This window comes from Salmo salar, chromosome ssa16 (assembly GCF_905237065.1).
Source record: "Salmo salar chromosome ssa16, Ssal_v3.1, whole genome shotgun sequence".
Taxonomy (NCBI): domain Eukaryota; kingdom Metazoa; phylum Chordata; class Actinopteri; order Salmoniformes; family Salmonidae; genus Salmo; species Salmo salar.
This window is the reverse complement of record NC_059457.1, coordinates 62,707,337-62,731,871: the sequence shown is the minus strand read 5'-3', so window position 1 is coordinate 62,731,871 and position 24,535 is coordinate 62,707,337. Positions and strand designations below refer to the sequence as shown.

Genomic DNA, 24,535 nt, shown 5'->3' with positions numbered 1-24,535 from the left:
CTCAGTCCCCTTCTGTAATCCCTGTTCACTCATGACTGCATGGCCAGGCACAACTCCAACACCATCATTAAGTTTGCCGATGACACAACATAACCAACAACGACGAGACAGCATATAGGGAGGAGGTCAGAGACCTGGCCGTGTGGTGCCAGGACAACAACCTCTCCCTCAACGTGATCAAAACAAAGGAAATTATTGTGGGCTACAGGAAAAGGAGGACCGAGCACGCCCCCATTCTCATCGATGTGGCTGTAGTGGAGCAGGTTGAGAGCTTCAAGTTCCTTGGTGTCCACATCACCAACAAACTATCATGGTCCACGCACACACAGACAGTAGTGAAGAGGGCAAGACAAAACCTATTCCTCCTCAGGAGACTGAAAAGATTTGGCATGGGTCCTCAGATCCTCAAAATGTTCTACAACTGCACCATCGAGAGCATCCTGACTCGTTGCATCACTGCCTGGTATGGCAACTGCTCGGCCACCGACCGCAAGCGTTGTGCGTACGGCCCAGTACATCACCGGGGCCAAGCTTCCTGCCATCCAGGACCTCTATACCAGGCGTTGTCAGAGGAAGGCCCTAAAAATTGTCAAAGACTCCAGCCACCCTAGTCATAGACTGTTCTCTCTGCTACCGCACGGCAATCAGTACCAGAGCGCCAAGTCTTGGTTCAAAAGGCTTCTCAACAGCTTATACCCCCAAGCCATAAGACTCTTGAACACCTAATGAAATGGCTACGCAGACTATGTGCATTGCCCCCCCCCTCCCTCCACACTGCTGCTATTCTCTGTTTATTATCTTTGCACAGTCACTGTAACTCTACATACATATTACCTCAATTACCTTGACTTATCGGTGCCCCCCCACATTGACTCCGTACCGGTACCCCCCCATAGCCTTGCCATTTTTATTTTACTGCTGCTATTTATTTGTTACTTTTATTTCTTATTTTTTTTACTTAACACGTATTTTTCTTAAAACTGCATTGTTGGATAAGGGCTTGTAAATAGTCATTTCACTGTAAGGTCTACACCTGTTGTATTCGGTGCATGTGACAAATAACAGTTGATTTGATGATTTAATAGAATGAATATATAATGTTATTCTTTATGGATACCACCAAAGCCTAAACCACTACCTCCCTCCTGGGCCCTGCTTCTGTTACTATAGTCACTGAGATAAACTGCTGTGGGACATTGTTGGATGGGTGGTAAAGCTGTAAGTATTTAAATGACTGAGCAGGTAGCTACCTCCTCTCTGTGGTGTGGCCCAAGCCCCTTGGTGCTCCGGGGGGCCACATATACAGCCGCCCTCCACCCTCCCTTCTGCATTCCCCTCATCATTTATCAGGCAGGCCTGAATATTCATGAGGAGACTTGTGGCCGGTGTTCCTGACTTGGGGGTTAATGGAGCCTCTGGCGTGTGTGTGTACTGTAATCAAATCACTCCTGCCCCTCATCTCCCCCCTCATCAACCACCAGTGGAGCGGGAGCTACGCTACACACATACAGCACTATGCTAACCTGCTAGCCCACGGCTCCACAGGTAGGAGAGCCTCGGATGTTAAGGGCTCGCTAGTCGCGACGCTAGCAGACAAATAGACGACGGTTATCTACCATTAACATCTGTGGCTAACGTGGCACACATACTGTGCGGTGGACGATCTCACAATGGGCGCCTCATAGATCATTAATGGAGAGGGGAGTGCTGCTGGGAATGAGGACAAAAGCGATAAAGATAACTTTTTTCATCACAGAGAGGAGTAATAAACCATTGACATGGGCTGCGTTCCAAATGGCACTCTATTCCTTGGTAGAGCATTACTTTCAACCAGGGCCCATAGGGTTTTTGTCAAAAGTACTTTCGAGTTTTATTAGTCATATGTACAGGATATGCATGATATACATCGTCCAACGAAATGCTTACTTGCAGGTTCCTTCTCGACAATGTAAAACCAATAATAATAAAATGTAAGAATACAAACAAAGTAAAATGGCAGTAAATTTATAGTCAAATATTTACAAGTGTATTGGGTAGGGAAGGGGATGGGGCAAGTGAATAAATTGAGCCGTATAACAGGAGTATGGTAGCAGCAGTTGTGATGTGTGTGTAGCATGAATGTACTGCTACTGAGTGTACAAAACACTAGGAACACCTGCAATTCCCATGACCTAGATTGCCCCAGGTGAAAGCTATGATCCCTTATTGATGACACTTGTTATATCCACTTCATATCAGTGTGTATGAAGGGGAAGAGACAGGTTAAAAAAGGATTGTTAAGCATTGAGACATGAATTGTGTGTGTGCCATTCAGAGAGTGAATGTGCAAGACAAAATATTTAAATGCCTTTGAACGCAGCATGGTAGTAGGTGCCAGGCGCACCAGTTTGAGTGTCAAGAACTACAACGCTACTGGGTTTTTCATGCTCAACATTTTCCCATGTGTATCAAGAATGGTCCACCACCCAAAGGACATCCAGCCAACTTGACACAACTGTGGGAAGTATTGGAGTCAACGTGGGCCAGTGTCCCTGTGGAACAGTTGACACCTTGTAGAGTCCATGCCCTGACGAATTGAGGCTGTTTTGAGGGTAAAAGGGGGTGCAACTCAATATTTGAAAGACGTTCATAATATTTTGTACACTCAGTGTACATGTGTGCGTATGTCTGTGCGCTTGTTTGCATGAGTGAGTGAACGTATGCTAAGATGCAGAGAATCAGACAGGTGGTCAGTTCAGGTGTTCAGCAGTCTGATGGCTTTTAAATAGTAGTGCACTATATAGGAAATAGGGTGCAATTTGGGACAAATCCATAGTCACAGAAAGACATAATATGTAATCAAGCTTAATTACATAAGGTGTCTCAGAGTAGGATTGCTGATCTAGGATCAGTTTTGTCTTTTCGATCATAATGAATAAGATTGCATTGACATGAGGAACCGTATCCTAGATCAGCACTCAAACTTTGAGATGCCTTTCTGTAAGGGACAACACTATTGGCAGAATGACTAGGAGGCTTCGAGTGTTTTTAACAGTAAAGCAAGTGCATGCTTGCTATGCTATCCCGCTTATAATGTGCTAAACAATAGAACACAAACAACCCTCAATGAAAAATGTGATGAGGAGTCAATAGGTTACAGCACACAGAAAGCTTTCAAGTCATCACCTAGGCGCTTACCGTGGCTTACACATGGATATCCTCTAGTACTAATAGCAAAAGCACATATAACACCAACAGTAACAGCATGTTTAGAGTTTTACATTTGGTCTACTATAACGAGAATGTTATAGTAGACCATCCAAGCTTTTACCGACATTCGGTTATGGCGTAATATCGCTCAACCCTCCTCTCACTCATAAACAAGGCCTTGTAAAACAATGATTTAACACGAATCCCCCTAGCTTTTACATTTACTTTATGTTAGTATTCTCATCTTTTATTATTGTTGTTGCGTTGTCGAGAAGGAACCTGCAAGTAAGCACTTCGTTGGACGGTGTATCCCCGACATACAACTAATAAAACTTGAAACGAACATCTCGATAAAAATGACCACAGAGCATATCACAAAAGAAATACGTTTTTTTTTTTTTTTTACCCCCTTGCCCCTTCAATATTCAGAACTAACTATACTTTCATATTCAATCCTGGAGGCAAAGGACAAGTACAGTGCGTTACACTCGCCCAGTAAGTTTTAAACATAAATTGTTATTGCAGAACACCGCACCGCCACCGAATTAACATGAATATTCCATTTGGTATTCTGTTCTTGCTGAGTAAGTGTTGGTAATTTATCATTCTATTCTGCTTCCCGCTTTATGAAAATGGATTACAAGCAGTTATTAGCACATCTTAGTAATGCATAATTCCAAATTAGGAGGAAATGTAAAACCATATCCATTTTCTTTCTTCCTAGAAAGTGGAGCAGTTTGTGTGGGTGGGTAGGTTCGTGCGTACACAGCAGGTGAAGGAGACCACACAGGAAAGGCATGATACCCTAACAATGGTTGCCCATCCTCTGACTCTCACACCAAACCATTGATCCCTATCTGAGGAACTTCCCTTTCCTCATGGCTCAGTTGTTTCAGAGTGAAAAAGAAAAAGCATGAACAAGATTAACTGCAAAACACTAAGTGATAATAACTAAACCCTGCCTCTCAGTGAGATGTATGATGCAATCCATCATGAACCAACCAACCACTGTCAGACAGACCAGATAACCAAGTCCACAGAGTCGTCCGCACACGCTACAGTCATAGTTCACAAATTACTGTATGTACGTACATGGTATGGCTTCTTTGCCTCTGTTTGAAAGCCAGTAATTAATTTCTGCGTCTCGCTGTCATCCCTTTATGACACTTACACTGAAAGAAGGGAGGTAATCATGATCAAGGTGTTTAGGCAATGAGAGATATGACCACTTTCTCCAACCCAGTCTGTGAGAGGTTACATGTGTGTTGCATTAATACCAGGCACTGAGTTGTACTACTCTGCTCACCTGCTCCTGGGTGAAGTGTACCCTAGGTACAGATCTAGGATCAACTTCCCCTTCCACACTCATAACCTTAACCATTAGTGGGGAAAACACATAACTGACCAAAGATCAGAGTCTAGGTCAGACACAGGCTCCACCAGACGTAGATATTCTCATGATGTATATTAATGTTGACATCATTGGGCCTTACCTTGTCTCGGTCCTCCACCAGGTCAGTAAGCAGGTCATCCAGGTCCAAGATGTCCCCTTCACAGTACTCCATGTGGTGGGTCCGAACCAGGAAGTCCTCCCCATTCTGGTAGGTACACAGAAAACATGGACACATTAGCATGATAAGAACCTGATTGGGTGGTTATTGGGTAAAAACACACTGTTTGGTCCTGTATGGCTCAGTTGGTAGATCATGGCGCTTGTAACGACAGGTTTGTGGATTTGATTCCCGGGGCCACCCATGCGTAAAATGTATGCACACATGACTGAGTCACTTTGGATAAAAGCATCTGCTAATTGGTATACAATTACACTTCTGAAAAGCAGTTAGCTGAAATGGTACTATTTGCAACCTGCTAATATGAATACAGTAAACTGCAGTAAAAGTGTAATTTCAACAAACCTTCATAAGACAAAACTGGGTTATGGAGCGCAAAATGGCTGCACACTGTTTCATCTTTACAGATTCAGAAATATGGATGGAAAGAGGATTACACATTGTGTAGGTCTTGCTTTTGTTTACTTGCCTCATTATTATTTCACAACAGGGGGGGGGTTAGAAAGGAATGCATTTCTAGTTCCCCCCCACTTTGTGAGTGTGGTGGGCACATTCCTTTAGTGTCACTATGGCAACACAGGTCTGAGAACGCATAGGAACCATATTCCTGGTATTGTCACAAAGAACAAGGCCTTTTGTTTAGGATACAATCTGAAATCTGTGACATTTTACTAAACTGTGGTGCTGAGCGATTAGTGCTTTTTTAAGGCTCGGTTTCAGTTCGATTACGGCTTATCACTTATTAAATCATCATTTATTCATATTACTTTACTAAAATATTTCAGTTGTTGTGTATATTACAGTGATCACCGATACTGATATCAGATATTTTCCTTGCCATAAAAAAACAATACCAATATAAAAAATGTTTGCGGCCTTAACATTTTAGTACATTTAAATAGTTAAAACACACACACACACACACACACACACACACACACACACATACACACAGGTCTAAGGCACTGCATCTCGGTGCAAGTGGCGTCACTACAGTCCCTGGTTCGAATCCAGGCTGTATCACATCCGGCTGTGATTGGGAGTCCCACAGGGTGGCACACAATTGGCCCTGCGTCGTCCGGGTTTGGCCGGGGTAGGCCGTCATTGTAAATAAGAATTTGTTCTTAACTGACTTGCCTAGTTAAATAAAGGTTACAATTTCAATTGGATGAACAACAAGTGGCAACCTAGCTAATACTTCCTCACAAGGATTCCGAAAATCATTGCTATGAATAATGAAAATGACTGCAGTTTCTACTGGTCATTGTTTTCAGGATCGTTGTATTGGTGCTAGCTAGGTACCAAGCTAAAGCTAGCTACCCCAGAAGTTGCGGTCAAACAAATTATGCTTTATTACCAACGTGGTATTGTAAACACATCGTTCGTGGCCGGTGTTTGCTTGTTTACATACTTTTTTATACAGCTTTGACAGTGCTACTGACATGCAAAGACCCAAACAGCATTCCATAGTATGCATTTCGTGAAGCTAATAGCAGTGACGCTAATACTGGGTAATTCCGGTAGGGCAACATCGGAAAAATAGAGCTCTTGGTAGTGTTAACCGGTGCTCGACCAGTTGGCGAAAGCCAACGTCACCCACGACAGAGAACGAATGATCAAGGTCAATGAATTCCATTTTCTTGGCTTTAATGGATTTCACCTTTGAGTTGTCTCGCTGAAATGTTCTTACTCTTTCAAATGACTGCTCGATCCACACAGCAGACATTGTGGGCTAGTTTAGGAATGCTGTGTTGCATGTACAGTACAAAATTTCAAGTGGGGTTATTACGTCATGTACCTTCGTTATATAGATATGCACGTCAGCTTTGACATCGGTTTTGTACATCGGCGTTAAACTAGACAAACCGATTCCGATATGTTCACCGATATATCGTAATTCCCTAGTATATTACATTTGTTTTATTTGATGACTTTATTATTATTTTATTCCAAGTCATCTCATCTCTATAGAGCTGCTGCCTATGCTATCTGACAAAATCACTATCGAAGTAGTTCTTCAGAGTAAATAAGGCATACTTGTTGAATACCAACTATCAATCCCTTAGAATTGAAAATACATAATCTATCCCCCTTGATCGCACATTCTTCTGTTTCTTTTACATATCAATAGCAGGTGTAAAAGAAACAGACCAGACAAGTAGGCACGCAATGCATTATGGTCATTGTAGTTAATTACCACATTTTCTGAGCTAAACTAGGTACAATATTGGCCTGTTGGAAACTCCCTACTACACTGCACAGTTCGGGCTTGATCCGATTTATCTCTAGAAAAACTCAGCAATGTGTGCATCTAGCTCACAGAATATCATGAACGAAATGGAATTCAAATAATTGAACAGACGTTGGTCAATTAATTGTTTTAAAAAACAAAAACTAACACTACTAAACAGTATTGTCTGAGAGGTGGCCACACAATACTAGCTTCCCCTTTTTGTGGCCAACAGGTCACATGCACAAAAAGCAAGAATTGGATAAATTTGTTAAAGATGCAGGGCTCTATTTTCAGCTGGCGTTAAGGTGGCACTAGTGTCAAACGCACGTTAGTTTGCAATTTCGTCATGTAAAAATTGGTGCGTTGGCATTTTCCAGCCATAACGCCAGGATCGTCAATTTACCTGTTTTATATCAGCTCGCTTGAACTCAGATGGGCAAGGTGGAAATATTTGAGGTGTGTCCTGCTAATTTCAGGCAGTGCTGATTGGGATATTTAAGACCAACCAAAAGCTGGTTTTAGCGGTAACGAAGTTGGTTATGGCATGAATTTTGACAGCGGAAACGCAGCCTATCCACACTGTCCATATACACATGGAACAAGAGTAGCCTAATGTGCTTTTGGTGCCTGTATTCTTTATATTTAGAAACATAAACTAATGTTTTTCCCCAAGGATAGCCTCCCCTCCTCTCAATGAAGGCTTTTTTGTGTCTGCCCAAAGCAATCACGAAGTGGTCAAGACTGTCAATAAAGGGTTTGGCTCCTGAGACTGTTTGGAAATGAATCTTAAATCACCAAAACTTTATTAAAAATATGAAACAGTGAGCTAACACTCCCTTTTAATCGATCCATTGTAGGCAGGGGCACATTATTTTAGCCATGCAGGTCCCATTTTGGATGTGCGTAAAACCCTCCATAGTTTGCATTGTATTAATTGTATATGCCCATGGGGGGAAAATGATGTTGCCTGTAAGTGTGACATAGCCCATTTAAAACAAGTGGTTTCGTTTTGTTTAGAATGTTCTTTTTTTTTGCCTTATCAAAAACTAATTTAATCTTGCTTATTGACAAGGTTTGGCATGTCCATGCTCAGCCATAATGCAATTTACAGTGAGCCTAGCCCCTATATCATTGTGAATGCTATTGAAACTATGCAATTACTTAATGTGGTCTGCAAATGATTTCAAGTTAGGTCTACATTTTGTTATTTAGTTTCTGTAAGTCATTTAACAAACTATAAACCGACTAACATTGGAATTAGAGTTGATTCCAAGGCAATGCATAAAAGACCGTAAATACACAACATGAAGCAACCACATATTTAGCCATGGATCACGTTCTGATTGCCCCGTGAGGGACACACCCACAACTTGTTATTTATCAAAACCCAACCCTTTCGCGCCAACGTCAGCAAGTGCGCCGATAATTTTGGCAGTATTTCAGCTAGCTCTCTTGATATATGCATACTCCCATCTGGTTAGGATGTAGATTCTATTGCCAAACATCTCAAGGCTCTTAAATTTAATTATTCTCCTGCCTAGTTTCTACCACTCTTCCTTAATCCTGTCTCACTCATGACACTTCAAGGAGTACACTGAAAAACAAAGCAGGACAGAAAAATCTGTCAGAAGTTCTTGTTGTCAAACTCCATAATTCCCAGATATCATGGACATTCACATTTCCTGGGTCCCCTTCAAACCAAAAGGGAAATGTGGCAATGGTGGATCAGTCAGCACAAGAAAAGAATTAGGCCTAGCAGTGACAGTTAGAGGGTACATTTTGTCAAATTACACCGCTAAGTCGCCTATTTGAAGCCATATCTCGAGAGCGGTGAAGCGCGTCACGATTAGTGAAGCACTTCGACACTAAATTTGGGGCGCTGGTTTTTCACACTTTAATCCTCCCAACACAATTACACAGCTGAAGGGAAATGTGTGGGATTAGCGTGAGAGAAGAAAACATATTAATGAACAAGCCAATAGAAAGCTATGGAGTACCTCAGAGAAAGTACAAGAGAAAGGGAACTGTAATGAATATAGCACTTTAATGTATTATTAGAAGGGAGATGAACAACAGCATAGGAAGTTGTGCTTTGCTCTACCTACTGTAGCTACCGTACATAGGAAGATGTGCTTTGCTCTAGCTACAGTACAGACAGTGAGACTGGTTATAGAAGTGTTGGCACGATTGTGTAAAAAGGGTATTGGAAAAAGCGTGAGTTTGTGAGAACTCAATTTGCATTCTATCCTTGCTGGTTTTTGCGGGCAACCTGAGACATGAAACATAGGTGGGAGGGCATACAAGCTTTTGCCAATTTAATAATGCGCAATTTGACTAACTAGGTCATGGAAACACTTCAACCACCTTTTTCCCCCGACACTGTCGTTATTTTTAGGTGTGACGTCATTACTTCCAGCTGTTTTTATAGACACAAGATTGTTAAATGGAAATGCACGGTAGCAGGCAATTGTCAAATCTATTTTCTATTCAAACTTTATAAATGTCGACAACAGTAGCGGTCGGTGCCGTTTAAGATGAGGGAGGACGATTTGTTTTTTATGAACATGGCCTTTTCTGCTATAGCCTATTGGATAACTGTTATTCATATTCCATTCACACAGCTCAATGTAACATAGGTTTAGGCCACTACATGACTCAAATTTGTTGCTACAACCTAGCCAATGAATGAACGTTTACAGTGTTGGTGAACAGGTTGAGAGAATTTTCGGTAATCAAGGTGACAAACCGTGACACATCACTTCCTGTTGAACGCGGAACGAGGGATAGCTCAGTTTGTTGTTTTGGACAGTTTGTGGTTGTGGAAAGTTTTGAAAGTCTGTTGAAAAAGTTAGTTTCTTGCTACCTACCTTATGAGTTTGGATCCCGCAACGCGGTTGGCATCAGTTGCTGGGACCGCTACTATTTGTCCAGTGATCCTGCTAACCAAGGCAGGGTCTGAGGAAGTGTTAGGCGTAGTTCCAACAACAAGAAAATTGCTTTAAGTGTTTTGTCCAAATAGTGGTGGAGTCAACTAATAAAATAATGGACGACCTGAACAACAGTTTGCAGTTCTCCCAGGGTCAGCTCGGTGAGTTTAAACAGGAGAATGGCAAGATGACAGCAATCTAAGTCATTGAGAGAGGGCATCAGTTCTGTACGTGAATCCATGATAAAAACTACAGAGAAATATGATTATCTCAAGGGACAATCACAGCGGAACAACATGATTGTGGACAGAATTACAGAATCTCCATGTGAGACCTGGACAAAGTCTGAGGACAAAGTGAAGGAAATGATCTCGGAAGATGGACCACAGGAAGATTGAGGTGGGGCGCGCCCACAGGACTGGAAACCCCACCAAGCAATACAAGACTCTATTATTATGGTGGGAGATTATAATGTGGTTTTAAATACCTCTATGGACCAAAAAGGAAATGAAAATACAAACTATCACCCTAATGCATGCAAGTTTACCCCCCTTTTTTTATCCCCAATTTCGTGGTAGCCACGATCTCATCCGTCCGCAACTCCCGTACGGACTCGGGAGAGGCGAAGGTCGAGAGCCATGCGTCCTCCAAAACAACCCAACCAAGCCGCACTGCTTCTTGACACAATGCACATCCAACCCGGAAGCCAGCCGCACCAATGTGTCGGAGGAAACACCTGGTCCGCCACAGGAGTCACTAGTGCGCGATGAGACAAGGATATCCCTGCCGGCCAAACTTTCCCTAACCCGGACGACGCTGGGCCAATTGTGCGCCGCCCCATGGGCCTCCTGGTCGCGGCCGGCTGCTACAGAGCCTGGGCTCGAACACAGAATCTCTGGTGGCACAGCTAGCACTGTGATGCAGTGTCTTAGACCACTGCGCCACCCGGGAGGCCTAATCATGCAAGTTAGTCACAAATGTCATGGATATATTGGAACTAGTGGATATATGGAGGCTCATATATCAAGATCTAGTGAGATATACAAGGCAGAGGCTCAATCAAGCTAGTCACCTTGACTTCTTTCTTATGTCATTCTCTCTGGCACAATTTCTTTTTTTTTTTTTTTTTTTTTAAGAGTCGATTGGGGACAGAATGCCGTCGGACCATCAAATAACTGGCATAGAAGCCATGGATTACAGGCAACATCCACACCGAGCTAAAGGCTAGAGCTGCCATTTTCAAGGAGTGGGAGACTAATCCGGATGCTTATAAGAAATCCTGCTGCGCCCTCAGACAAACCATCAAACAGGCAAAGCATCAAAACAGGACTAAGATTGAATCCTACTACACCGGCTCTGATGCTCGTCAGATGTGGCAGGGCTTGAAAACTATGACGGTTTACAACGGGAAACCCAGCCTCAAGCTGCCCAGTGACGCGAGCCTACCAGACGAGCGAAATGCCTTTTATGCTCGCTTCGAGGCAAGTAACACTGAAGCATGCATGAGAGCACCAGGTGTTACGCGACGACTGTGTGATCACGCTCTCCATAGCCGATGTGTGCAAGACCTTTAAACGGGTCAAGATTCACAAAGCCGCGGGCAAGACGGATTGCCAGTATGTGTGCTCAAAGCATCTGCGGACCAACTGGTAAGTGTCTTCACTGACATTTTATTTTGAATTTTTTTTATAATATGTTTATTATTTTCCAATAAAAATGTTTTTTTAAAAGACAGCGATACAAACATTGACACTCATTGTACTATTGAATGGGATGGCCAATTTAGAGGACAAAACTCACACATACACAAAATAAATCCTATTAGGTGGTACATGTATAAGAAGACAGCATATAGTCATTACAAGCAGTGTAGTTAAGCCAAAAATAAATATTAAGTGGAGTACAGCACAGAGTAGCAGCAGATCATCAACCCAGTTATGAAGCGGGACTAGACCATTTATCCAGTATCGGCTGCCATATTTTGCAAAACATTGGACTTCTATTGGAGGTATTGTATTGAATCTTTTCCATATGTATTACATTCCCTAAGTCCCGTAACCACATTTCAAAGGTAGGTACAGTCTCCAACTTCCAAAATTGCAATATGAACCTTTTGGCTAATAGAGTACAAAGAGAGACAGCCTTCCCTTCCTGGTTATTCCCTTCAACTGTAACTAAACAGAGCGATCAATGGGTCTGGGGCTATAAGTCTATCGAAGGCTTTAGATAAGTCATCAAAAATGAGAGCCCAGTAAGCATGTAACTTAGGACATGTCCAAAATAAGTGGGTCAACGTCCCCTCATCCTGCTTGCAAATCTCACACAGTGATGAGGTGTCCGGGAACATTTTATGCAGTTTCACTTTTGAATAATGTAACCTGTGTATCACAAACTGTACAAGGCTGTGTCTGGCATTCACTGAACTGTAGTTTATATTCCTGGGAGCTTCTACCCAGTCCTCATCTGAGATTTCTGAACCAAGTTCTTGTTCCCAAGCCCTTTTAATAGTGTCTGAGGATACATTTACATTTAAGTCATTTAGCAGACGCTCTTATCCAGAGCGACTTACAAATTGGTGCATTCACCTTATGATATCCAGTGGAACAACCACTTTACAATAGTGCATCTAAATCTTTTAAGGGGGGGGGGGTTAGAAGGATTACTTTATCCTATCCTAGGTATTCCTTAAAGAGGTGGGGTTTCAGGTGTCTCCGGAAGGTGGTGATTGACTCCGCTGTCCTGGCGTCGTGAGGGAGCTTGTTCCACCATTGGGGTGCCAGAGCAGCGAACAGTTTTGACTGGGCTGAGCGGGAACTGTGCTTCCTCAGAGGTAGGGGGGCCAGCAGGCCAGAGGTGGATGAACGCAGTGCCCTTGTTTGGGTGTAGGGCCTGATCAGAGCCTGAAGGTATGGAGGTGCCGTTCCCTTCACAGCTCCGTAGGCAATCACCATGGTCTTGTAGCGGATGCGAGCTTCAACTGGAAGCCAGTGGAGAGAGCGGAGGAGCGGGGTGATGTGAGAGAACTTGGGAAGGTTGAACACCAGACGGGCTGCGGCGTTCTGGATGAGTTGTAGGGGTTTAATGGCACAGGCAGGGAGCCCAGCCAACAGCGAGTTGCAGTAATCCAGACGGGAGATGACAAGTGCCTGAATTAGGACCTGCGCCGCTTCCTGTGTGAGGCAGGGTCGTACTCTGCGAATGTTGTAGAGCATGAACCTACAGGATCGGGTCACCGCCTTGATGTTAGTGGAGAACGACAGGGTGTTGTCCAGGATCACGCCAAGGTTCTTAGCACTCTGGGAGGAGGACACAAGGGAGTTGTCAACCGTGATGGCGAGATCATGGAACGGGCAGTCCTTCCCCGGGAGGAAGAGCAGCTCCGTCTTGCCGAGGTTCAGCTTGAGGTGGTGATCCGTCATCCACACTGATATGTCTGACAGACATGCAGAGATGCGATTCGCCGCCTGGTTATCAGAAGGGGGAAAGGAGAAGATTAATTGTGTGTCGTCTGCATAGCAATGATAGGAGAGACCATGTGAGGATATGACAGAGCCAAGTGACTTGGTGTATAGCGAGAATAGGAGAGGGCCTAGAACAGAGCCCTGGGGGACACCAGTGGTGAGAGCGCATGGTGCGGAGACAGATTCTCGCCACGCCACCTGGTAGGAGCGACCTGTCAGGTAGGATGCAATCCAAGCATGGGCCGCGCCGGAGATGCCCAACTCGGAGAGGGTGGAGAGGAGGATCTGATGGTTCACAGTATCAAAGGCAGCAGATAGGTCTAGAAGGATGAGAGCAGAGGAGAGAGAGTTAGCTTTAGCAGTGCGGAGAGCCTCCGTGACACAGAGAAGAGCAGTCTCAGTTGAATGCCCAGTCTTGAAACCTGACTGATTAGGATCAAGAAGGTAATTCTGAGAGAGATAGCAGGAGAGCTGGCCAAGGACGGCACGTTCAAGAGTTTTGGAGAGAAAAGAAAGAAGGGATACTGGTCTGTAGTTGTTGACATCGGAGGGATCGAGTGTAGGTTTTTTCAGAAGGGGTGCAACTCTCGCTCTCTTGAAGACGGAAGGGACGTAGCCAGCGGTCAAGGATGAGTTGATGAGCGAGGTGAGGAAGGGGAGAAGGTCTCCGGAAATGGTCTGGAGAAGAGAGGAGGGGATAGGGTCAAGTGGGCAGGTTGTTGGGCGTCCGGCCGTCACAAGACGAGAGATTTCATCTGGAGAGAGAGGGGAGAAAGAGGTCAAAGCACAGGGTAGGGCAGTGTGAGCAGGACCAGCGGTGTCGTTTGACTTAGCAAACGAGGATCGGATATCGTCAACCTTCTTTTCAAAATGGTTGACGAAGTCATCCGCAGAGAGGGAGGAGGGGGGGAGGGGGAGGAGGATTCAGGAGGGAGGAGAAGGTAGCAAAGAGCTTCCTAGGGTTAGAGGCAGATGCTTGGAATTTAGAGTGTAGAAAGTGGCTTTAGCAGCAGAGACAGAAGAGGAGAATGTAGAGAGGAGGGAGTGGAAGGATGCCAGGTCCGCAGGGAGGCGAGTTTTCCTCCATTTCCGCTCGGCTGCCCGGAGCCCTGTTCTGTGAGCTCGTAGTGAGTCGTCGAGCCACGGAGCAGGAGGGGAGGACCGAGCCGGCCTGGAGGATAGGGGACAGAGAAAATCAAAGGATGCAGAAAGGGAGGAGAGAGGGTTGAGGAGGCAGAATCAGGAGATGGGTTGGAGAAGGTTAGAGCAGAGGGAAGAGATGATAGGATGGAAGAGGAGAGAGTAGCGGGAGAGAGAGAGCGAAGGTTGGGACGGCGCAATACCATCCGAGTAGGGGCAGAGTGAGAAGTGTTGGATGAGAGCGAGAGGGAAAAGGATACAAGGTAGTGGTCGGAGATTTGGAGGGGAGTTGCAATGAGATTAGTGGAAGAACAGCATCTAGTAAAGATGAGGTCAAGCGTATTGCCTGCCTTGTGAGTAGGGGGGGAAGGTGAGAGGGTGAGGTCAAAAGAGGAGAGGAGTGGAAAGAAGGAGGCAGAGAGGAATGAGTCAAAGGTAGACGTGGGGAGGTTAAAGTCACCCAGAACTGTGAGAGGTGAGCCATCCTCAGGAAAGGAACTTATCAAGGCGTCAAGCTCATTGATGAACTCTCCAAGGGAACCTGGAGGGCGATAAATGATAAGGATGTTAAGCTTGAAAGGGCTGGTAACTGTGACAGCATGGAATTCAAATGAGGAGATAGACAGATGGGTCAGGGGAGAAAGAGAGAATGTCCACTTGGGAGAGATGAGGATTCCAGTGCCACCACCCCGCTGGCTCGATGCTCTAGGGGTATGCGAGAACACGTGGGCAGACGAAGAGAGAGCAGTAGGAGTAGCAGTGTTATCTGTGGTAATCCATGTTTCCGTCAGCGCCAGGAAGTCTAGGGACTGGAGGGTAGCATAGGCTGAGATGAACTCAGCCTTGTTGGCTGCAGACCGGCAGACCGCTCTCTCTCTGCCGGAGACCTGGAACTCCACGTGGGTCGTGCGCGCTGGGACCACCAGGTTAGAGTGGCAGCGGCCACGCGGTGTGAAGCGTTTGTATGGCCTGTACCAAAGGGGAGAGAACAGGGATAGACAGACACATAGTTGACAAGCGACAGAAGTGTTGTTTCTTGTATTATTGTCTCTTGTGTCTTTAGAGAACTGTTTCACTTTGATATCCTTTTTCTTCTGTCCTGATTTTCTCTTTCTTTTCTTCTGTTAACTAGATATTCTTTGTTGTTCTTCGTTAGCTAGCTAGCTTCTTCCAAAAGAGTCCCTAGCAACTGCTTAGCAACTGGTAAACAATTCAGCTAGCTAAGATAACTACAATTTTATGAAAAATAGTTATTTTTCAAAAGCCTATCTTCTTTGTTTGTTGCTTGTTTTTTCTCCTATTCAGTCTTGCAGTTTTCTTTTGCTTTTTTCCGATGTACTTCACTCTAAAAACCATGTAAATTTCAATATTTACATACCTCTATGTGAGCCTGTAGCACATCATACAGTCTAGAGACCGACCCTTTTGAATGGGGTTTGACAAGGATCAAGCTATCTAATGTAGGATTATTTGGCTTAATGCCATACTGTGGGATATGTGTCCTTAAGAAATTCCTGATTTGGAGGCATCTGAAAAAATGTATTGTTGGCATGTTAAACTTAGCTTCATTTCAACAATTACAGGGTAACTGATCATCAATGTATAAATTACCAATTCTTGTGAGCCCCTTCTCCCTCCACTGTGAAAACACCATATCATCCAATGCAGGGTGGAAAGCATGATTCAGGCAAATCGGGCTGTCAATGTATACAGTGGGTATGTTATTAGGAAAATACCTCATCTGTTTCCAGATCCTAAGAGTATGACAAATGACTGGATTAGAGTCATAAGTGGCTTTTTTCACATATGCTGGACTATTAACAAGTGCAGGGAGTGAGGACCGTTGACAGGAGGCCTGCTCAATCAAAAGCCATGAAGGCATATCATTCTGTCGCATCCCAGGTAAACTTTCCCTCCAGAAAGACAATGTTCAGATTAGCAGCCCAATAATACAGTTTAAAGTGAGGAAGGCCAAAGCCCCCCTCTATCTTGTACTTGCATAAATGCTTCTTTGAAATTCTGACTGCCTTGTTATCCCATACAAATGGAATTACTATTGAATCCAGTTTCTTAAAATAGCTTTGTGGTATGAAATTGGGTAGACATTGGAAGAGGTAAAGAAACCTGGGTAGGACAACCATTTTAACAGCGTTTATACGACCAACCAAGGAGATAGGCAGAGTTTTCCAAAAATCTATATTTTGTTTAAGCTGATAAATTCTCATGTCCCAATTCGCCTTCAATAGCTGTTCAAGTTTTGTCACTACAATGCCAAGGCTTGTGAACTTGTCCATCACTGTTCTAAAATGGGGTAGATTGCAGAAATTGCATATCCACAGGCCGTGATATCGGCATCAATTCGCTTTTTGCCAGTTTATCTTGTAGCAAGAGAAGGAGCCGAATGTATTAATCAAGTTAAGTAAGGGGGAAGGTTTAGGCTGGATAAAAAAAGATTGTCTGCAAATAGGGAAATGTTGTGCTGCGTGTCTTATATTTTATATCCTTACATGCACGAATGAGAGTAGCAAGGGGTTCCATGGCTATAGCGAATAGAGCAGGTGAGATAGGGTACCCCTGTCGGCAGCCCTTGAACAGGCGGAATGACTGTGACATTTCCTGATTGGTTACCACGGATGCCATTGGGTGTGCATAAATGATTCTTATCCAATTAATAAATTCCTTTCCAACCCGAAATGCTCCAGAACCGACATCATATACTTCCACTCAATCTGATCAAACGCCTTCTTTGCGTCAAGAGCAATTACCACTGCCTCAACTTTATGATCATGATACATTACGTTGAAAAGGCGTCCCAAATTGTAGTATATATGTTGGCCTGGGATAAATCCTATCTGGTCAGCGTTTATGATGTCCGAAATATATTTTTTCCAATCAGTTTGCCAATATCTTTGTCAACACCTTATTTTCTATGGGGAGTAACGAAACGGGGCGATAAGAAATCTCAATCTTTTTTCAAGATCAGTGCTATTGTAGCCTCATACAGTGTTTGCGGGAGTTTGGCATTTTCTTTGGAATGTTTAAACATTCGCAAACATAAGTGGAGCTAGACTGGCGCAGTATTTCTTATAGAATTCTATTACATATCCATCAGGCCCTGGGGCCTTGCGGTTTGGAAATTGTGCTATCGCTGTGTTAATTTCTTCTAAAGTTATCCCAGGATCGAGTGCAGAAGCTGCCCCCCTGTCTAGTTTAGTAAGTTCACATTCAGTGAGAAAGCATTCCATAGTTTGTGGATCAGTGGTTTCACCTTTTTTGTAATTATTTTTTTATCCTTTATAATTTCCCCCCGAAAACTACTGCTACAGAGTTATTTGACTGCGCAAAGCATTTATTAATATCCGGCGGATCTGTTACTATTTTGTGAATAGCTCTAGATGCTTGTACATGCCTTAGCTGTCTTGCTAATAATTTGTGGTTTGTCACCCAGTTCAATATAACTTTGTTGCGTTCTAGCAAGTAAAGAGCCCACGCGTTCAACTTTGTGATCTTCTCAAGGACTGCATTTGAGGAATTCATCCTAAAAACGTTATCCTGTTCCCCTAACTCTCAATTTCTCTTAGCCTAGTATTGGCGCGTTTCTTCCTCTCTGATGTATAAGAAATAATGTAACCTCTAAATCACAGCCTTTAAAGATTCCCAAGGGGTGGAGTCGTTAACATCCCCCATGTCGTTAGCTCAGAGGAAAAAGGCAATCTGCTTCTTCAAATACTGACAAAAAGTCTCATCTTTCAACAAGTATGCGTCTAAGCGCCACGGTCGCCGACCTGTAGACATATTGTTGAGGATTCTGCGCCATGGACAGAGGAGAGTGGTCCGTAACTAGAATAGGGTGATAGGTAACCGACGCAGCTGCTGAAATTAGTTTGGAGTCCAACAAAAAAAATTGGTCAATTCTGGAATATGATTTATGAACTGACAAAAATAAAGAATTATCCCTATCTGTTGGGTGTGTCAGTCTCCAAATATCGACAATGTTAAGGTTTGTCATCAATGTATTTAGACAGACACTGGAATTTGAATGTTGAAGTGACCTTGATAGCCGTTTATCTAAAAGAGGATCTAACGTACAGATAAAGTCACCTCCAACAATAACACTTGTATCCGAGATATTTGGTATGGCCTTAAATACCCTTTGAAAAAATAATGGATCTTCGAAGTTGGGTCCATATAAATTGACCAAGGTTATTGATTTCGAATTCAGTGTACCAGCCACAATAATATACCAACCATTAGGATCTGAAATCGAGGATGAGTACACAAAAGGAATGTTTTTCCTTATCAGGATTGCTACCCCTCTCGCATCAAAATTAGACTGGTATATCTGACCGATCCAGCCGACTCATAGCTTGGCCTGAGCCAAGCATTTAATATGAGTTTCTTGAAGAAGCATTATGTCAGTGCCCAGTGATTTAAAATGAGAAAAAAAAAACCTTCACTCGTTTCACGACATGACCTAAGCCATTACAGTTCCAGCTGACTATCTTTATTCCACCAGGTCTACTCTGTGCTTGGTCACTATGTGGCATTTCTTACTTTAGAACAAATTGTTGCTGTCATACAAAACCCAAAAGAAAAACGTCCCGCTGTGCGGGAGCATGTCATGCCACCTGTATTAAATGTGAACATAAAACACAGACCCCATCCCCCCTCCCATCCCATTACTGAGTGACTTCCCCAAACGAAGCACTCCTTGACTAACACACAAACCTTAGGGTGTCTAGACATACAGCTTGAACTAACTCGTCATCTAAAGATGCTACGCATATAAACTAATATTAAATAAAACTTAACCCTCACGTTCGGGGGTGAGTGGCGCTATAAGATGATATGGCTTATATAGTATTGTTTAGCCTAACATCTCACCCATCAAATAAGTCCCAATTTCTGTCCCAATTTCTGATCCAAAAGACATAGGCAGGAAATTCAAACACATTCCTGGCCTGTATTTGGCCATTTAGCCAGTTGACACAGCCGCTCTGTATCCTCAGCCAGGGAGCTTGCGTGACAAGAACAGATCGGCCTCTTTTGGGTTGTCAAACGTACGTGTCGATCCCACGACTGTCACCCTAAACCGGGCTGGGAAGAGAATGCATATCGGATGTTGGCTGCCCTGCATTTCTTGCGTAACTCATCATACTCTTTCCGTTGGTTCCTCACCTCCAAAGTAATATCTGGGAAGAAAGACACCCTGGCTCCGTTGTAGTTAAGGGGGAACTTTTGACTAGCCAGCTTGAGGATGAGATCCCTGGTCTGGGGATAGTGCAGCCGTGTGATGAAGGGCCTTGGTGGCGCGCCCTTGGCCAGCTTCGTTGCCTGTGATCTGTGTGCGCAGTCGATCAGGATGGCCGTTTTGAAGTGTTCACTCCCCAGCAATGCCGGTATCAGCTCTGAGACAAATTCAGTGGGTTTCCCTTTCTCAGTGTCTTCCTGGATCCCAAATATTCAGATGTTCTGGAGTCTTGAATGCGACTCGAGCATTTCCAAATCGGGCTTTCAGTGTTTTGTCATTTTTGAACGATGTGCACTGTTTCTCTATGTCCTGTAGCCTGGCCTCGTGATTGACTGTCGTCCGCTCAAACTCATGCTTCCTGCCCTTAGTTGCCTTCACAGTTTCAGTCAAAGTCCAAATACTCTGAGATATCAGCCAACCTTGTCTCCACCTTCTTCCTTAGTGAGTTTATAGCAGCCGGCAGTTCACCGAGTAGGTTCTGTGGGGAACTCTTGGGAGCTAGCATCTTCAGCTAACTCCTCGTGGGTCGGTGATGAAATTGGTTTGTTGTCTATCTCATTCAAATTATCTTGTTTTCCCTTTGTCATATTGCCAGACTACGTTTGAAGTTACAGGTTTTGAGTGGTTAAGATAAACATTAATTTGTTTCAAAATTGAGCGGAGCTCTAGCAAAGCACGTCTACTCCATAGCACGCTTTCTAGCGCCCCCCCTTAACTGACATTTGCAACTGCTCCCTGGCCGACTCCGTTATACCAACATGTTTCAAACAGACCACCATAGTCCCTGTGCCCAAGAAAGTGAAGGTAACCTGCCTAAATGATTACCGCCCTGTAGCACTCACGTCGGAAGCCATGAAGTGCTTTGAAAGGCTGGTCATGGCTCACATCAATACGGTCATGCCAGAAACCCTAGACCCACTCCAATTCGCATACCGCCCCAACGGATCCACAGATGACGCAATCTCAATTGCCCTTTCCCACCTGGACAAAAGGAACACCTATGTGAGAATTCTGTTCATAGACTACAGCTCAGCGTTCAACACCATAGTGCCCACAAAGGACCCTGGGACTAAACACCTCCCTCTGAACTGGATCCTGGACTTTGACAGGCCACCCCCAGGTGGTAAGGGTAGGCAACACCACATCTGCCACACTTATCCTCAACACTGGGGCCCCTGAGGGGTGCGTGCTTAGTACCCTCCTGTACTCTCTGTTCACCCACGACTGCGTGGCCAAGCACGACTCCAACACCATCATTAAGTTTGATGATGACACAACAGGGGTAGGACTGAACACCGACATGAATGAGAAAGCCTATAGGGAGGAGGTCAGAGATCTGGCAGTGTGGTTCCAGGACAACTACCTCTCTATCAAAGTGAGCAAGACAACGAAGCTGATCATGGACTAAAAGCAGAACAGGCCACCATTAACATTGACGGGACTGAAGTGGATCGGGTCGAGAGGTTAAAGTGGTTTCCTTGGTGTCCACATCACTAACTATCTATCACAGTCCAAACACACAAACACAGTTGTGAAGAAGGCACGACAACACCTTTTGACCCTCAGGAGACAGAAAAGATTTGTAATGGGTCCCAGATCCTCAAAGTTCTATAGCTGCACCATCGAGAGCATCCTGACCGGTTGCATCACCCCCTGGTATGGCAACTGCTCGGCATTTGACCGTAAGACACTACAGAGGGTAGTGCGTATGGCACAGTACATGACTGGAGCCAAGCTTCCTGACATCCAGGACCTATATACTAGGCGTGTCAGAGGAAGGCCCAAAACAATTGTCAAAGACTACATTCACCCAAGTCAGACTGTTCGCTCTGCTACCGCACGGCAAGTGGTACCAGAACACCAAGTCTAGGACTAAAAGGCTCCATAACAGCTTCTACTCCCAAGCCATAAGAATGCTGAAAAAGTAATCCACACGGCCTACTTACATTGACCCCCCCCTTTGTTTTTACACTGCTGCTACTCACTGTTTATTATCTATGCATAGTCCCTTTACAAACTACCTCGACAAACCTGTACCCCCGCACATTGACTCGGTACCAGTACCACCTGTATATAACCTCGTTATTGTTATGTACATTTATTGTGTTGTTTTATTCCATTTTTTTTTTATTTTAGTTTATGAACTCTACTTCTTGAACTGCATTGTTGGTTAACGGCTCGTAAGAAAGCATTTCACAGTACCTGTTGTATTCGGTGCATGTGACAAATAAACTTGGATATATATTACCCTTACAGAATTTCCACATGGGCGAGGATTGGGAATTTAATCAAAGCCTATTGGATGATAACTTGTTTTTAACTAGGATAGAATACTTTTAAAAAAACTGACTTTTCCATCTCATATTGCTCAAATAAACAGCAAACCTGGTTTCAAAAAAACAGATAAAGCAACACCTTGCGGCACAACGCCTCTCCCCTATTTCACCTAGTTAGTTTGTGTGTATGCATTGATATGTAGGCTACGTGTGCCTTTTTTTTTTAAATGTATGTAGTTGTGTCCTTGAGCTGATCTTGTCTATTGATGTTCTGTATTATGTCAGGTCTCTCTTGGAAAAGAGATATTTATCTCAATGAGAATAAACCTGTATAAATAAAAGGTAAAATTACAAAAATGTAATTCTGTATTACGTTTCATGTTTTGTGTGGACCCCAGGAAGAGTAGCTGCTGCTTTTGCAACAGCTAATGGGGATCCTAATAAAGTACAAAAAAATACCAAATACTTGTGTTAATAAAAGGTATTTATATTTTTACATTTAATACATTTGCAAAAAAATGAAATCCTGTTTTCGCTTTGTCATTATGGGGTATTGTGTGTAGATTGGAATAAATAAAACAAATTCTGTACCATAGAAGCTCAGAATAAGTTACAGGAAGAACTATCCCCAATTCAATAGATTTTCAACCCTCTGCATGCACAGTGCACTTTTCCATCACATGTACAGCTGATTCTCAAGATATTACACACTAGTGAGATGCTCTTGAGCCCACACTACTAAACTGTCTGAGCTAAGGACTACATGCTTTCTGGTAAGTTTTGATTACAATACTGGGTGTGGTGAATATATTTTATATGACAAACATTTTTTGTTAACTAGTAAATAGTAGCCAACAGCAAAGTGTGTTTAAATCATTTATAACTTGTTAACAGTTTCTGCTAGTTAGTTTTTGCTACCATGTGGGTTTTAGCTTGCTTGAGCCTGTTAACTGAGGAGTGTTAATTAATCTGTTTCCATACATGTTTCATTTTAAAACATGTATCTTACAAATGAGTTGTTTAATCTAACTGCTTAACTATTTATCTGTACATGGAATTCTATTTATTTTTACTCTTTTTTTTTCTAATCTTTACAGGAAAATGCCACAGGCACAATCTGATGTGTGGAGACATTTCACTGCAGCTAATGTGAAGGAAAAGCTGTGTACATTTTCAAATACTGTGCCAAATCATATGTGAAGAATGCAACAAAGATGCAGAATCATCTGGCCAAGTGCATAAAGTTCCCTCAGCGCTCACAACAAGCAACCTCTGACAAAAGTCCCTCTACTTCTATTTGAGGTGAAAATGATGAATCAGACACCTTATCGGTAGCAACAGCTCATGGTCCTCCTGGAATCAGAATTTTATTTGAATCAATGGATGAACGTAGTCAGAGAAATGCTGATGAATGTCTTGCTCAAGTTGTGTATGCAACTGGTTCACCTCTGATGCTCACAGGCAATGTGTATTGGAAGAGATTTCTGAAAGTTTAGCACCTAGCATACACCCCTCCAACCAGACATGCTTTATCTACTCAGTCGCTGGATGCAGAGTTCAACAGAGTTCAAGTGAAGGTCAAGCAAATCATAGAGAAAGCAGACTGTATTGCAATCATCTCTGATGGGTGGTCAAATGTTCGTGGGCAAGGAATAATTAACTACATCATCTCCACCCCTCAACCAGTATTCTAAAAGAGCACAGACACAAGGGACAACAGACACACCAGTCTCTACATTGCAGATGAGCTGAAGGCAGTCATCAATGACCTTGGACCACAGAAGGTATTTGCACTGGTGACAGACACTGCTGCAAACATGAAGGCTGCTTGGTATAAAGTGGAGGATTCCTACCCTCACATCACACCCATTGGCTGGGCTGCTCATGCATTGAATCTGCTCCTCAAGGACACCATGGCACTGAAAACAAAGGACACACTCTACAAGAGAGCCAAGGAAATGCTTAGGTATGTGAAGGGTCATCAAGCTATAGCATACCTTCTCATCAAGCAAAGTGAGAAGAATAAGAGCACCACATTGAAGCTGCCCAGCAACACCTGTTGGATGGTGTTGTCATCATGTTTGACAGTCTCCTGGAGGGGAAGGAGTCTCTCCAAGTAATGGCCATATCACAGTCTGCCGATATGGACAGCCCCATCAAGAGGATCCTCCTGGATGATGTATTTTGGGAGAGTGGTAAGCAGTCTGAAACCTATAGCAGTAGCCATTACACGGCTTGAGTGAGACAATGCCATCCTGTCTGATGTTCAGACTCTGCTTGCAAATGTAAGAGAAGAAATCCGTACTGCCTGGCCCACTTCACTGTTGCTCCAAGCAGAGGAAACCGCAGTTCTGAAATACATCAAAAAGCGTGAAGACTTCAGCATGAAGCCCATACACGCCACAGTGTACATGTTGGACCCCATGTATGCTGGCAAGAGCATCCTCTCTGGTGCAGAGATCAACAAGGCCTATGGTGTCATCACTA

The 24,535-nt window shown here is 43.7% G+C and overlaps 1 protein-coding gene across 1 annotated transcript in view; it reads right to left on the bottom strand.

Moving 5' to 3' along the window:
- Positions 1 to 24,535, bottom strand: part of LOC106574327 (partitioning defective 3 homolog B) — a 241,797-nt gene that overhangs the window by 182,069 nt on the left and 35,193 nt on the right. Inside the window, exon 3 of the mRNA XM_045696696.1 lies at positions 4,683 to 4,787. Coding sequence (XP_045552652.1) covers positions 4,683 to 4,787 — 105 coding nt within the window. The remainder of the gene's footprint in view (positions 1 to 4,682; positions 4,788 to 24,535) is intronic.